Source organism: Drosophila gunungcola, chromosome 3R (assembly GCF_025200985.1).
Source record: "Drosophila gunungcola strain Sukarami chromosome 3R, Dgunungcola_SK_2, whole genome shotgun sequence".
NCBI classification, from domain to species: domain Eukaryota; kingdom Metazoa; phylum Arthropoda; class Insecta; order Diptera; family Drosophilidae; genus Drosophila; species Drosophila gunungcola.
This window is the reverse complement of record NC_069139.1, coordinates 19502719-19520061: the sequence shown is the minus strand read 5'-3', so window position 1 is coordinate 19520061 and position 17343 is coordinate 19502719. Positions and strand designations below refer to the sequence as shown.

At 36.1% G+C, this 17343-nt stretch overlaps 1 protein-coding gene across 4 annotated transcripts in view; it reads right to left on the bottom strand.

Annotated features, from left to right (window-relative positions):
• The window catches only part of LOC128260853 (forkhead box protein O), a 33815-nt gene extending 16805 nt beyond the window's left edge, over positions 1 to 17010 (bottom strand). For 2 of the 4 annotated variants that reach the window (XM_052994154.1, XM_052994165.1), the window contains exons 1-4: positions 16900 to 17010; positions 15883 to 16243; positions 6730 to 7057; positions 6261 to 6475 (exon numbers count right to left, since the gene is read on the bottom strand). In XM_052994154.1, the coding sequence (XP_052850114.1) occupies positions 6261 to 6475; positions 6730 to 6949 (435 nt within the window). In that variant the 5' untranslated portion in view covers positions 6950 to 7057; positions 15883 to 16243; positions 16900 to 17010. The remainder of the gene's footprint in view (positions 1 to 6260; positions 6476 to 6729; positions 7058 to 15882; positions 16244 to 16899) is intronic. The other 2 variants (XM_052994139.1, XM_052994146.1) reach the window with 1 other exon arrangement.
• Positions 17011 to 17343: the final 333 nt, after the last annotated feature.

Here is a 17343-nt window from a genome sequence, read left to right as displayed (position 1 = left end):
ATCATCGATGTAGCTCAATAAAAAGTTCTCCTTAGATGTTTGCTACAATAAAAAGGGGTATCTAAATGATGTCGCATCTTTGACCTCATAAATAAATAGCTGTTTTAAAACAATTGTAAATACAGTTTAATATGTTCAAAAATTTAAAAAAAAAAGTAAATATATAGATTTTGACAAACATTCTTATAAGATTTTATTTAAGATATGTTTTTTTTCAGTTTCTAGGGTACCAAGGAGTCGATCACATTCTTAGATCTACTTTTTGTAGCCTTTTGTTTTACTTTTATCGCGTTTGGTCATTCAGAAAGAAACAAAGTTTGGTCGACTTTATTGCTTATTTCTTATGATTATTGCATATTTATTGAGGCCCAGAGACTGGGTTCTGGCTTCTGCACTGACAAAGTCAGACAACGAGTGTCGTTTTTTTATAGAGAGGACCGGGCCCCACATGAGATAATTTCTCAATAAATAATTTGCAATTTTTTATTCGATTTTGTTTGGCTTTGAGACGGAACCAGTTTGATTTGCGCTGCCTTGATTGGCCTGCAGTATTTATTCTCACTCGATTATACATACTATATATGTCGCGCAGTAATAATAGAAAGTGGGCACACAAAGAAGTTCATTAAAATGACAAACTTTGATATTTATATGGCAAGAGCAGTCCGAACATATTAATAAGTCTTTTATATATTAATAATTGAAGATTCCCGAAAGTCATAATTTGTACGCAAAGCAGAAGCCAGAAAGTGTGGCATAAAATGTGCGTGTTTTCCTTTCCCGCGACCATAAAGCCGAAAAGTGAGATGTGCGATATTTGAGGGGGGGCGGCGGGGGTTTTATGGACCCGAGGATCGGACTGTATCATATAAACACACCAGGGCCAGACACATTGCAATGCCAGACTTCGTCTACGGACATGCTCGACTGCCACTTGCATTGCACCGACTGGTTCGCTATACTCGTAAAATTCTCAGCAAAGAGCATAAATTTTGTCCATAGAGCTACATTTTTGCATGTGGGGCTGGGGCTATGTGAGTTTTTGCAAGTTTTACAACCCGGAGGCGAGTTGCGGCGGTGGTGTTAATTAGTACAACAACTGACGGCGTGGCGTTGTAAAAAACGCTCAGCAAATTGCACACTAACCACACACAACGCTATGCCGAGTACACATTGTAAGTGCAGCATAATTAATAGTCAGACTATTACGATCTAAACGGGTCAGAACGTCATATAAATATATATATACACGTGATTGACTGTTGATTTGCGACCGTTTTATGACGAGGCCAGGTTTTAGGACCTCATATTTCAGAAACTTTGTCAACAATAGATTGCCTGCTCTGAGATAAATCATTGAAAGAGACAGCCATCGTAACAGATTTAACGTGTAAATCAAATACAACAAGAAAGGAAGCAAACTTTAAACTTCAGGTCAAATACCTCTGCAGCTATTGCAAATATTAAATATTCTTGAAAACATTAAAATTATAATTGTCTTGCGTGTATGTTTACATTGAAGCTATGATGATTTGCAGCTCAATTATTTGATAGTTCCTATGGCAGCTATATGATATCGTTTTCCGATTTTGATGAAATTTAAACCGTAGTTCTGAAATAAACTTTTGGGAAAGTTTTAATGCAGATAGCATTAAAAGTGAGAGACTAGTTTGCATAGAAACGGACGGACAGACGGACGGACAGACGGACGGACAGAGGGACATGGCTAGACCGACTCTCCTAGTGATGCTGATCAAGAATATATATACTTTATAGGGTCGAAGATTTCTTCTTCACTGCGTTGCAAACTTCTGACTGAAGTTATAATACCCTCTGCAAGGGTATAAAAATGAAAACAATACAAAAATATTTTTAAAAATCATTTAAGCTGCAGAAGATATGCATATTAAGTAAGAAAATCTAATCAAATTATGTAGTGAAAATATTTAAATATTTGCTTTGACGTAAGAAAAGAGATTTTATAAGAATTAAACACAAGTCATTTATAAACAAGGAATGTATTAAAATATTAAATGATTGAAATTAAATATTTAAAATTATTATTGCGCAGTAAGGCAGCCAGTTATTCAAGTATAAATTCCCGGTAAAATTTTTACGATAGCGGACATTTTTGCGCTGCCCCTGATCCATTAAGAAGTTATATAAATGCCATTCAGTCGAGAAATATATTAGGTAATAAATTGAATGATTCAATCGAATAAACGTTTTACGCGTTGGAATATTGAATAATGTTTTTAGAGTTAAAAGGCGTAAGTTCGAGCCCCCTTTGGCCATATAATAGATTACTAACATTAACAAAACAAACTATGGCGAAGAAAAGCGAGGGCGCGGCTAGTTCCGTGTGGCCACTACTGTTATCTGCATAGTGAAAAAAAAACTGAGAAAAGCGGAAAAAAAACACTAAAAAAAGGGGGCGTGTGCTGGCCGGCAAGGCAAATTAATACTACGCAGTTGCCGGTACAGTAAGTGGGGCCACACTGACTGAGAGTTGCATGCAAATAATAGAAATAATAGAAATAAATACCCCGAATAGCTCGGCATGGTCTGGTGCGAGCAAGGTTAATGCTTATTTATAAACGAATATTATGTGCTCGGCGATCTTAGAGTGCTGATCTCGTTCTTGTTCTCGCTCGCGGTTGGCGCTGCCATTTGGTTTTTAGCTAAATTTGATTATTTCCAGTATTTGCACGTTTCATTTCAACGCCCCTGCCAAATCAAACTCAAAATAATCATAAAAAAAAACTTATATCGCTGTGATTTCAGTTGCTTTTGTTATTGTTTTGGTTTTACGTTCAAATGCACTTTACACTAAATAAAATGCGCCGCGAAAAAAACCAAAAACACAATATAACGCAAACAGGCCAACAATGCGTATACTTAATGCGCGGCTAACAAGCGTGAACAGCTAGAGAAAATATGGGAAAAAAATGAGAAAGATCACAGGGAGAAGTAGGGGAGCGGGGTGCACTAGTGCACTGTCAAATGTCAAATTGATTACGCAAGATGTGCTTTTCTCATATCAAGACGCTTGGCTATCGTTAATGAATGTCGTTATTTCCTTAGTTTATTGCATATTTATATTGTTTCAACCTATTAGAAGAGCTTGCACTGGCCAATTGAGTGACAAATTGAGTAATGCGCATTTCGCCGCCCGCCTTCGGGTTCTTCTAGTTTCTGGCGCATTGTTGGCAAGGCCATTGTCTTGATAAGGCCCATTGATAAGGCCAAAGTTAACAAAGGTTACCCAGAGTGCTAAGCAAACTGCATTCACACTATAAGCCATGCATTGTTGAAATATTACACAATATACACGTGTTATCTTTCAGATTACATGCAATCGAGGTAAATCGGGTACTTTCCACACTAGAAGGTCATATTATTATTATACTAGTTTGATCTGGGCTAGGATCTACATTTTGTAATAAATACAATTAATTCTCTGTCATAATCTCGGATCGTTCCGCCTCTTAATCTTTTTCTCTGTTTTCCAAGAAAAAATTCCAAACGCCTTCCCCCAATAAAATCAGGAAATGTATTTCGCCAACGTATATTGGTTAGATGCCACCTAAGAAGGCGTCATAAATTACAGAAATTTCCAAACATAATTGCCAAAGCGCGACGAGTTCAGGGCGAGTGAAAACCACGAAAATGTTGGGCCAAAAAATATTTATAACACGCTGCGGTTCGCTGCCAATTAAAAGAGGCAAATATAAAAAATAAAAATAACATTTCGCGAACACAAAAATAAATTGATAAAAGGAGCAACAGAAAGAAATACTTGGCACCAGTTCAATGGCCAAAACGACGTCCGACGAGGATGAGTTCGATGATGAAGACACGAGCCACCGAGTGAACGAGCCACAGAACCAGAACCACCAACCAACGGAAGAAGCCTTTGCAATGCCGTCAAGTGGCAAATTTAAAATTCCACAAATGTCATTTGAGTGTTTCGCTCGTTTCCTTCTTTATTATTATGACGACTATTCAAAGAGGGAAGCTCTGAGAAAAAAAGACGTGGAGCAGGGACTCGGCTTAAAGACTGGGAAAAAGGAAGCAAGTGTCAGGTAGAACGCGGCAACGTGTTGCATAAATTAGTAAGTCCCATAAAACTTTATAAAGGAATGTGCAGCGTACGAAACTCTTCCTTTCAATAGTTGAACAGGAAAAGTGTGAAAATAAGTTGAACCCAAATCAGCATGTAAAATAATGGCTTAATCTTTCTCTTTACCGATAACGTACAACAAAACCCTTTATTATTTGTTTCTTTTAAATAAAAAAAAAATTTTTATTTATTTAAACACCTAATTATTTTTTAAAGGGTAAATTTAATTTAATTTTTTATTAAAAACAACTAAAATGAGAATGGCTGTCAAACGAGGCAGGAACAAAGAAATATAGAAAAAGTTGTCGTTACAAGTCTCCGTCATTAACAATACTCCTTTAAAGAACGCCTCAATACTTTTATTCCTCACCCTTAATCCCCCTAAAAAATGCATTGATTACAGTTTTTATTACGTTTTTTTTTTTTTTTTGCATATTCTTGGAAGGTATTACTTAGGCTCAAATAACTTTTTCTACGACGCTAGAATAAATTTCTTTATCACAGTGATTGCTATTACTATGCGTAATCACTAAAAAAACCCAAAGCGACCCGACTACTTCCGTGAAACCAGCAAAAAACGACAACAATTATAAACAACACCATTAAAATAAATAATGCCAATATTAGTTCGCAAACCCAAGAAACGTATACTCAAAACAAAAACAAACTAAAATTCGCTGGAAGCGCGCAGTCTGCGCAAAATAAAGTTTCGGGTATCAAGTGGAGAATCGTCTTCGATTTCTTCGTAGCCAGCGCAGCGCATTCTTCAACTGCCGTTGGACTTTTATCACTGCGAGGTGCTAAAAAACCAACAAAAATTAAGTGAAGTATCAGCAAAAAATGATAAAGAAAACAATCACGTGAATGACGCACTGAATTAGCCAAGAAATATGAGTGGATCGAATGATTTATGGATCGGATCACGTATACGCAGACGATCATGAACGGAAGGAGTTCTAGGAAGTGCAATCACAGAAATTCCACCCTATAGAATTTACTTTCAAAAACCACTAAAATTTATAAAACCGCAAGAGTGTGTGTTATTTGAATTAAAAAATAATAAACCCCAATTGAGGTAAATGTCAATGAACCTTAGCGATTGTTGATAACTTGCAAAAAAAGATCGTATAGTATAAATACACAAACAATCGAATGCTGTCTATGTAAGCAAATGTTATCAGTACGAAAAAATGAAAACAAAATTTAACTGACATGAAAACAGAGAGGGGAAATAAGAAAACAAATAATTAAAGCTTAAATGAATTATAAGAAAATATAATGTGTGTTAACTTGCGCCAACTTAGAATTCCTAATTTAAGTCCCATATGGATTTCCTGGAAACCCAATGAAAATGCCTAAGCCCATTAAAAATGTACTGAAGTGAAACAAAGAGGTTTTGAGAAGGAAGGCAATCAGCGGATGCAAAGGGGGAAACCGGAATCTGAATATGAATGAAAATGAAGCATGATTTACGCATGTACCCAAGCATGTGATTGTGCACGCTTCTATTTATTTACGTATGCTGGGATGTAAACAAAACGAAAAACGATCCGAAGATAAAAGCGCATTAATTGCAAATCTCCGCAAAAAAATATGGAAATCGAGCAAAGACAGTGGGAAATGTGATGCTACGCCAAACATTTCACACACTCAAAAAATAAGCTAAAATCAACAAAAAAAAACCCTGAGTGACTGACTATTGCATAATAATAGCGAAAAACGACCACAAAATATGAAAGCCAAGCACAAGCTCCACTTTATCTTCACTCTCACTTTATTTGACTGACTTGGCCATGAACTTGACCGTTTGCTTTGCGAAATTTGAATGAAATGGTTATTTGAAAGCCAACAAGCATTGTGGGAAAACGACAAAGTTGAAAGCTCTCAACAACACATAAACAAAACCAAAAACATGGTGGAGTCTAAGGTTTCGACACGATGATTAAGCTAAGGAAGTTACAAGAGTAAATTTACGCTTTTGTCGTTCATCGAAAATTCAATAGAATAACCTTTTTTACTAACTTATTAAAGACAATTTTGAAATATACTTTAAATATCCACAATTAACTTATTGACTGTTGTCAAGAAAATTTGTATTAAAATGTGTAAGATGTTAATATAAAATTAACCAACTTACCTTCCAGCCGGCACTGCTATTCGAATCGCCCTTGTCCTTGAAGTATGGCACATTCTGGACCATCCACTCGTAAATCTGGCTCAGAGTCAGTCGTTTGTCGGTGGCCGATCCAATGGCATGCGTGATGAGATCCGCATAGGATAGATTTCCCCATGCATTGCGACGCGATGAGTTTTTCTTGGCTGCATTCGCATTCTGTATAGCCTGCTGTGAGTCTGTTTTGGGGAATTGAAACGAATAAATCATGATATTGATTGGCAGAGGAAAATAGAGAGAACACAGACAATATTCTAAAATACAAAATTATTATATATTTACAGTCGAACTTTCATAGCTTAGAACACAAAGTTAAGTTTAAATATAAAAATTGATTCTTCCTAAATTGACACATGTGAAAATTTCACTATAACTAGAGAAGTTTAAGCAATGGAGGTTCGACTGCTTATGATCTCTGTGAGTGAAAGCCTACCTCCTGGGGCCAACTGCTGATTACTGGCCTTTGTACTGTCCAACTCGTCGGTGGGCTCCACGAAGTTTTCGGGTCGCGGACAGGGCCATGTGTTGGATCGGGCTCGGGTCTGTGGCTCAAAGCCCACGTCCAGGGGCAGCTCGACCCCCAGTTGGTCCATGGCCAGACCGTTCTCTGTGTGGGTCAACGTGGGCCAGTCCTGCGCAAAGCCGTCCATCATGGGGTAAAATAGGTCGTTGTGCAATTGCAGCTTTGCGCCTTTTCAAGTTCTCCTCGCCAGCCCAGAAAGTATCGAAGCTTATTGTAAGACCTGGCGATCAATCGTAATCTAAGAGCAGAAAAAATACATAAATTAACTATCATTGTTTTGCAGCATGAGCCAAATATAAAGAGTTTAAGACATAGACAGACAATAAGTATTCTACCTAACAAATATATTTTTAGCCAATACCAAATTGGCAGGCTTTAAATTAACTTTTTATATAAAAGTAGTATTCCTTTAAAACTTTTAAATAATTGCATTGTAGTAATTTTTTCTTAGTGCAACTTAACAGAAGAAACAGTTTGATAGATATTAGCCAAAATTAACCTTGAATTTGAAATGACTATAGAATTTTGTGTCAAATCATCTCATCTCTCTGTAAAGCATTTCGATCAAAATTACGTTTTGATTGTTTTCGTGATTCGAAATGTTGAAAACGATTTCCAAACGATCATGGATCGTTAATCTAATTGACAATTCGATTTTACAATTGACGATTCATTTAATCACGTTTGGGAGAGAGCTCATAGGTATCTATCTATGATTTAACATTTTACTTTTATTTAGTTAAAAAAAAATTATTTTTGATGTTCAATCAAGCTCAAGAATTTCCGGTTAGTTGTATAAGTTATTTAACTTAAATGTTAGACAAATTATTCAGTTATTCTTATTTGTTTTAATACTTCGGTTGTGTTTGATTTATAGTACACGACTTTATAGTTTCCGAGTGCTTCAGTACTTGGTACGAACAGCATTTTAAATCTATAATTGCTGGAAATTTTTGATGTTTATTTATACCAAGGAAATCTAAAAGATTACATTCTTGGCCTTAACAATTGCCATAGAAAAAGCTCTTACATGGAATTAAGAGAGCGCTATCAGCAGCCCCCAAGAAAAAGAGAGAAAACCAAGACAGCGACAATGGCGATACAATAATGTAGGTTATGATCTTGTTTGAATGCCGCGCACATTTTTATTGCATTCCAATGCTTCACATTGTTGCTTAGAAATGGAAATCAATTAGTTTTAATAAAATCTATAAATGCCTATATGACTAAATTTAGCACACAGATGGAACGGACTGGGCAATGGAAACGATTTCAATTAGCGCAGCGGCGGCGAGAGTTATCAATTCCCTAATAATTGGCCATAGTATAAATTTGGTTAATCAAATCGCAGCTATAAATACAATGAAAAGTGTGATAAATCCGGTGTAAATTGTTCTCTTATGCTCGGCTACTCTATATGTGACTTAATCTGTTCAAATATGTAAAGGTCTATTGACTCTGTCTGGAATGAGATAACTGATAAGTCATTGAAGCTAAACGAGCATCGTACGAACCTTGATAGCAATTGTCTGGTGCAATTTTAACCAAAAAGTAGGTATGAATAGGTGAAATGTAAACCTTATCAATTAGCTCTACTGAACCACTGCCTTTTGATTGCTATTTTCGACCATTTTAATCGTGTCGAGTATAATTAAAAAATTGAATTTAGAATGTCAAATGTGCCTGCCAAATTTCAGGGAATTTTACCTGATAATGACAATTGTCTGATGCAATTTTCATCTTAAAATCAAGAGACAATTAGCAATAAGAACCTTATCATTAAACTATATATATATTTTAACATTGTCTATTCTTATGCTACTCAATTTGTAAGGTTTAACTGACAAATGAAATGTATAAGTTAAAAGTGACTTAAGGCGTTATAGTAACCATATCATTGTATTATTTCTTGAAACTTAAACTTAAATAATTTAATTTGCAATTTTAAATTGCCAGGTAATTTTTGAAGAATGGGTTTCTGCTAAAATTGTTGATTTTCAGATCACATTTGCTCCAAAAACTAGTCATAAATTCGGTTTAAAATTTCGAAATGTTTGCCAGCTAATAGTGTCCACATAAGAGAGATAAAGCTCATTAAAGAGAACTTTCCCCTCTCTTCAACTTGGAATTGTAAACAAATTGAAAAGTGTGCGTAACTGAATTAAAATTCAACATACGCATACACCTAACGCACAGCGAGTATCTGTGTGTGGATCGTTCGAGGCAATTTTATTCAGCTTTTTATACACTTTTTTGTTTTTCGCCAAAGAGAAAGAGAAAGATTGGAAGACTGAGAAAGGGGAGAAGGGAGAGAAAGAGACTTCGACATCGACAGCAAAGAACTACCTTGAGAACACGGAAGTTCATTCATTCGCTCTACCTAAACATTTGTCTACCTGAAAGCATTCCGATCGTCACCTCATTATTTAGTTCTCGGAAATTTTCGAAAACTGCCCATATTCTCTGGCTGGTGTTTTTATGTATTTAAATAACGAAATTATTTAGATAAGGTCGCGCGTCGTCGTTTGTCGTTGCATAATATCTTCCCAGCGAAAGGTTTATGGCCGCAAATAATAGCAATGCGAATGCGAATGCGAATGCGAATGAGTAGCACTCAAGTGCCCCCAGCAAAGAAGGCAAAAAAAATCTTAGTCGGCAAAACAACTAACCGAAAAATTCCAACCTGACCTAAGCCACTAGCAACAACAAAAATCAAAGAAAATATAATGAGGCTGTCAAAAAAGCAACCCAGAAACACACTCACACAAAGTAAAAGAAACTAATAGTAACTTTAAATCCAAAGTGATCGACTCAGATTTTCGCTGTAATTGAAATTTTTGAGAGAGGCATTCCGAGCTGCAGCAAAGTTCATTGATTCTGTTTTGGGGCCACCATATCATCGCTTTCTCTTCTCTCCCCCTTTTTTTTAAATTTATTCGTTTTAATTTAACTGGTTTCAAAACATATTGTTTTCCCTCACATTCAAAAAATAATATAAAAATGTTTATGGTTAGACGAGTCGGAAAAAACATTATTATTTCTATTTTGTATATATTCAGAATTAATCTTTAAAATATACTTTAACATTTCCGAAAGATCAGTTTCTATTTAGCAAATATTTGTATCTTATATCATCATCATTTTATAACAAGATTATAAACGCTCTTCAATTAAGATTTATTTTGTTCACTAATGAAATTTGTAGAAAAAATAATAATTAATTGTATTATAGTCCTATTTAATAAAATCAATTCAATCGGTACCATCTGTAGTCTAGTCAGCATCAACCTAGTCCAGAGACCATTGCTTCTAAAAATAGTGTAAAATTCTAATTGCTGCCCCTCATTGCCGGCTGCCAACTATTTTGAGTTAATGACCATTTGCTATTCGCATTTTCCACTTAAATATAATCCGTTTCTTTTTAAACAAGTGAAATTGCGTCGCAAAGTCGGGAGTTAAACATTGAATAATATGCAATAACATTTGATAACATTCAACAACGTCATTATATGAAAAAAACCAGAGGAAAATAGCAAAACAAAAAATGAAAGAAATAGAAAGGCATAGAAAACGTAAACAATAACAAGATAATTCGTCTTAAATGCAAAGAAAAAATGTATTAGGAGTGGGTTTACTTTTGATCTGCTGCGTCACAGCTTCGAGTGACGGTCGATCGAGTGACGGAATTTAAAGACAGGTTCTCGACAAACATATTTTTATTACATCAGATAAGAGGTAAAATTTGTTTTGCATATTTTTTTTTTGGCGTGTGACGCTTTTTTGCGTAGGTGTTTTTCTTTGATCGGTCGATATTAAAAGTAAGATCAATGAAACCCAACAGAACTTGTTAGATTATGTTAATAAGATACTAAGCCATAATATCAGATAATGTTCTAAAGAAAATCCAAACAACGCAAAAGACTTTTTTTTATCACAGCGAAATTTATAGAGTGATTCAGAATCGTGTTTGTTTGGCTGTATCCTCCAACTGGGCAGATAGCATAAATCACCTTTAAAGAACCCGGCGTAGGATGTGAAAATTTGCTTTGAAAACCATCTGTATATTTTCAAATATTACACTATGGTTCCACGAATTTGGGGGAGTGTACACGGAAAATCCCCACAGCATTCCAAGTATTTCAATGTCATGAACAGATCGAAGGCAAAAATTTCACTAGGGTGAAGTCTTCAAGTGGTCGCCTCTTTTTTCAAGGGGTGTGACGATGGGACGCGCAACAAGTTGAAAGATTCTAAAACTGGGCATACGCCGATAAACGTGGGGGTCCTAAGAAAGCTGTTGATACATATGTATATATAGAAATATAGAACTAAAAGCCGAACGAAAACGAATGCAAGCAAGAACAAAAAAAATTAAAAACAGATCTCAAATAATAATAATAAAAAAAAAAACAAAACAAAAGCAAAGCAAACTAAATAAAGACAGCAATAAAAAGATATTATAAAAATTAAAACAGAATCAGTACGAAGAAAGCAAGTAATGAAAAGGAAAACGGAATAAAGAAAGATCAACAGAGCGAGCAAAACAAAAATAAACCAACACTTGTTACGTAATGCCTTTCAATAGTTTGCTCTGCTTCCCGACTTTACTCATGTGTTTTTCGTTTGATTCTATATGCGTACGAGTACTACATATTTGCCACCTCTCGAGGGTGTACAGACAAGTTTGGCTATCAGTTAGAGGCACTCGGTGCCAACCTAATATAATCCTAGCTGAGGCCAACATTAAGAAGCTGTTCCGGATAGACTTGGCCTCGACGATCAAATGATAAGCCAAGAAGTGGCTGCACCAGTGGCGCAGTAAGTATACGTTTTAATAGGGGTAGTATTTTAAGTGTTCATTTTATTATGAATAAAGCGAAGTTAAAGGTCTGAAAGAATAAACTTAATTAAAAAGTCATATAAGTCATAAGCTAAAAGTTTTTGATATTGAAATTTATCATTAATAAGAATTTAATTGTGAAAAAGTAAGGTCAACATAAAAATAAACATTTAATAGTACATAATTTAGTTTACATTTTTGGTAAATTTCTTATCAGCGCTCGTTTAAATAATGAAAGATTACTGCTCGCTTAAATAATAATAGATACTTGACTTGTAATATAATTGTAAATAGATTTTAGAATGTATATAAATTTAATAATAATTCTGCAAAATCACTTCATGTTTTGATGCCTTCTAGTTACGAACCTCTCCGTTTTTTTTTGTCTTTAGCCAATCTGATCATAGTAAATCTCCCATTGCCCACGTCCATGGGAATTGTGTGCTTATCAGTAGGACTAAAGCTCTAAAGATCACAAAGCCGGCCACAAAAAAGTGTCCGCCAGATGCTCTGACCGCAGAAACCCTAGGCTACCCCAGCGAAACCATGTGATTTTTTATGCATGAGATTGGACCGTCGTAGTGCCCCTGAATCTCAGGTATATGCGGCCCTCACCTCCCCGGACCACCACTGTACCTGCCCCTCACACATGACCGGGTTCAGCAACAATGTGGAAGTAAAAGAGATCTGCTCCCCGGCACAACCCGTCAAACAGGATTATAAAGCAAAGTAAGTCAATGCGAGAGAAGGCCCGATGCTCGGCCCGAAAAAAAAAAAAGAAACCCCAAACAGAGAAAATAAAAAGCAAGACTGACAGCTGGTCGTCGGTGCGGAGATATTCGCAAAGCAACTGGTATGGTCTGCACCGATCTGGTCCGGTCTGCCCTGCCTAATGAGCCGACGACGAGATGAAGACGCCGACATCAATCCCGAAGTCCAGGTTCGGAAAGGTTCCGGACCCAAGATTTCAGGCCCAAGCTCTCGACTACCGAGTACCGAGTATCTCGCGACCCCATAATGATCATAATAATAATGATTATGATGACGATGACGAGGCCACATCGAACCCACTTGTCGGCCGTTCCATTTCGGTGCGGCGGACTCTCTGAGTGTGTGCCTTGTCACCTTCCATAAAACCGAACGACCTTTGGTTCGAAAGTGAATTATACTCCAGTAATATCAACTTCGTCATGGGCTAACCTGCTGATAAACCACTTCAATGTAAACTGTAACTGGTATACTCATCCTTTAACTTAAATTGTTTGTTTAGAAATGGGCTAGCCATAATCAGTGTATTAACATTCAGTTAAAGTTTAACAAGTAAAAGAAGCTTTAGGTATATTTTTTCACAAGGAACTTAATCTTCAAAACTATTCTAAGCTCCGTAATAACTTATTGATACCTTTTACAAACTAAAAACAATCTAATTAGTATGTTGTTAAACAGACTTACTGTGAGGTCCAGAAAATGAGTTAAAAAGTGTATGTTTGCTTGTGCAATGTTAACTCAAACTAATTTAATTTAATTTAATTTAACTAAAATCAATTATTTGAAGTCAAAATAGTTTTTGAATTTGCAAAAAAATATGACTCTTTTGTAGCGCTGCATTGTTAACTTTGAAGGTAAATACATACATATATCGACTATTCAAATATAAAATTGTCTTAGATTACAAACTATCATTTTTTTCACTTGTCTAACTTCACTTGCATGATTTCAGCAATGCCAATCAACCAGTGAACTCTCTATAACGCTCCATAATTCCCTTCAGACACTTTGGTGCTGCGGCTTTTCCCGAGTGCGTTCTTATCACGCAAACGAAAAGATAAAGGAGCGATAAAGAGCTGAAGCGAAAGCAATGCACATCATATTTATGCATTCCCCGCCAGAGCAACTGTTGCCATGTGGGCCAGTCCCATTCTTTTGTCCCTGTCTCTCTCCATGTATCTCTTTTTCGTTGTGGCGGGCAGCTTATCGCAACCCCCTCCCAGTCCCCAATCACCACCCCCACAGTACCACCCACCGTTACCCTCTGACAATGCCAAGCATAAGCCTTGGACAACAAATCTTTTTTGCGATACTTTCAATGTTCGCTTTTCTTTATATCATTCGCATTTAGAAATGGTAAGTAAATTAATGGTAGGTGAGAAATGAGAAAGTTTTGACGACTTTGTGTTCTTAAATTTGTATCTGGCAAACGATGGAAACAATGCCTTATAACCCACAGTTTAGCAAAAAGAAGATATATAAAGTGCAAAATGAAATACCGAGCACTTAAACAGTAAATACTGAGTAGTTTTGCAAATTTATTTGGCATCAATATATTACAATATACAATACGTTTATGTTCTTTAAAAGACAATCTCTACAGTTTTAGCTGAATGCAATGGATGAAACAAATGTATTCTCCTATGGTACTGCGCTAAAAAATCCACATGGAGTTCTCAGTCATTGCATTCTGGTTTTTTCTACGCTGTAAATTTTTATTAATTTATTATGTCAATTATCGCGGAAGCTTATTCAAATAAAAGCTTATTGAAAGTGCAGTTATCTGGCGGCACGTGGGCCTGCGAGAGAAACACGCGCTACTAGAGCGACAGGGAAAAGTATATTTCTCAATAATGAAATAGAGAACGAGAGGCCCGACCAGGCAATGTGCAATAGTTCAGAATGCAATGCAAATGAGCGCCAAAGACCCCTGTGCAATGTTTATAGAATTAATTAAAATAATTAAAGAGCAAACGATTCGATTCGTTTCCATGGAGAAGGCACCCAGGAACGTAGAGCCCCCCAAACATCGATCTTCAATTGACAGCTGAGACAACTGATGCATGGAAAACTTCGATGCGATCATCTGACTTCATCATCCGCAATGCATACGCAATCGATTTGCATTACTAACGTTTTGGGGTCAACGAGAAAATAGAAATAAAATGCATAGAGAGAAAGGGTTTTAGAAAGTGTTTCATGTTAAAAAAAAAAAAACATTATACCGGTTCTTAAAATGAAACAATCTGTATAAAAAAAAACCCAACAAGTACTGCAACATGTAAAAAAAAATAATATTTTATATTCCATTGAAAAATGTGAGAGCTACACATTTCTTTATAAACTTCTAATTATTATCTGTACATAAAAATAATAGGTTCATCTTTGTTAAAGACTTTCCTGAACTGCACTTTATTTAGTTATTTAGTTTACCCTTTAAAATGTTCTTTCTTTATTATTTATTTTCCAGGTTTCTCCGCTCCAATTACAATTACCGTTTTTTCGACAAACTTTCGCACACATTCTTGTTATCGCCTGGCACGTTCCACCAATGTGGCCAGCAAACACTCAAGATATGATAAAAGCCACCAGCACATACAAAAGAATATATAGGCATACTATGTATATATTTTTTGAGCCATCAGCTGCTGTACCTTGGCACATTGCCGATAGATAAAAGCCTTATCTGGGTACGAAAAAAAGCCTTTTCGACAGCTAACCGAGTGGCAAATCAACCCATTTATGAAAATTAAACCTAATCGCATTTCAATGTCAATACTGATGTCAAATACTAACGTTGAAAATATTTGAAAAACGTATTGAAACCGTCAAGTGTGCAGTGCGTATATAAATCGCTGGCAATATAGCAACAAAATTGGCCTTCGTGGGTCCAGTACGAAAATCGGGGAAACAAACACAGAAAGAAATGAGCAGCGGGCTATGGCTCTATAAGCGACACACACTCCGAACTTCTGCTATCAGTGTGGCGCTGGGACTCTATTTTTAGAGCCATTATCAGCAGTGCTCTAATTAAGATCTACCCAGCCCACTCTCGAACAAAGTAACACACCAATACGGACTAATCAAAGCCCACACGAACCGAAAGATCATCTATTGAACGCAGTGGAGCGCGGAACGTGACTGAGCTTTATGATTCTGGCGTTTTGATCTTGAAAGTGAACCGATTGTAAATTACTGGGACAGTAATATATCCCCTAAAACTCTGTATAGTATTTGAACAGAAAGAGCTGGTTAAAATATAGTTAAGGCTGCAAACCTTGAATTTGTTCTTGGCGAACAGGGCTCCAGATTTCATATAGACACATTATTAAGCACAACATTTTTTTAAGAAAGTGTGAACATTTTTAGCTTATTATTAAAACATTGACTGCTAAGAATTAATCTCAAAATGCAGTTTTTCAATTATCTTATTTATTATCGTTATTATTATTTACCCGCCAAGAATTTGCAACGAAAAATTGCTTTCTAAATCGTTACTCCTTGTTGACTGCGATTATTCAATGTGGTTTATTCTGCCGGTGGATTTTGTTGATCGCTGTTTCTTGTTTGTCGTTGTTGCTGTTAACTGGCACTGTTTAACTTATTTTCCTATTTATTTTGCACTTTTTTATGGGCTGTTTTGTTTTTAGCTAGTATATATTTGTGTTGTTGTTTTGAGCAAAACTTGTGCTGGTTTCTTGATTTTTAAACAATGAATATATATTTTTTAGATTTCTGCTCGCATAATTTCTTGCTCACACACACACATAAATTGGGGTTGTTGTTGTTACTATTGGTCGGCGGATTTTGCTTAAGCTAAAGATTATATTGTAAAAACGTCAAATTAGTAAACATATATATAACAACAATAAAAATAAACAAATAAAAAGAGCGCGAAGAGTTGAGCGAAGCGTAAAAGAGAGTGCCAAAGGGAAGAGAGAGGGCGAAACCGCGCGATCACGTCACGTCATCAATTCATGCCAATTGGACGCACACACAACACTTAATTGGAATTCGTATGAGAATTCAATGAAAACCGAGCGGCGCAGTCGAAAAGTTGTTTAAAGTTCAAATGGGTAAAAAATTTTAATATAAACACGTTTTCGAGCTTACTCCAATTCGCTCTGGCTAGTAGTGTGCGTAACGTTTGTGTTTTTATTGGTATATATATGTATAAGTATATATACAACGTGACTGCGACGAAGATCATCCAAGCATCGCTATATAATACGGTTTTGCAGCTTTTCTCTTATTTTATATATCGCGTATACAGCGAACGCGTTCTTTCTACGCTTTAGTTTTGAGTTCCGCGCATTCACATGTTTTGATATCGAAATTTAGTTCACTTATTCTGACAGTTTTTCGCAGATTTCCATTTGAAAGAAAGCTATTTGCAATATGCCATTCAAAAGAGAGGGTCTAGAAGATCACTGGGTATTATTTCTTGGCTGAAAAGGAAAACGATGAACGACCTCGTGGCTTTTAACCGCAAACGAAAAAACACGGACTACACTCGTTAACTGCTTTCTAGTTGGATGCGAACTGACAACTGAAACTGATTCGCCGTCGTTTCGTTCGGCGCAAAAAGGCGGTCTGTGTGTATGTGCGTGAGTGTGTGTGGCCGTCGGGGGGTGTATGTGTGCCGAAGCAGCCCCAAAAGAGAGGGAGAGAGTGGGGGAGCTTTGCTCTCTCTTTTGTTCCACTTGCGTTCCACACCGCGAACTTCACGTTTTTTTCGTTTTGTATGTTTGTGGCGCGCTTGAGAACACACACACTCACACAGTGGCAGACAAAAAACTATAGTTATTTTAACAGAAAATATTATTTTTTTTTAAGTTAATTTCTTACTTTTTAAGCCAAAGTAACTTTCTTATCTTTTATTTATTCATTTTTATTTTATTTCTTTTAGCTCAAGT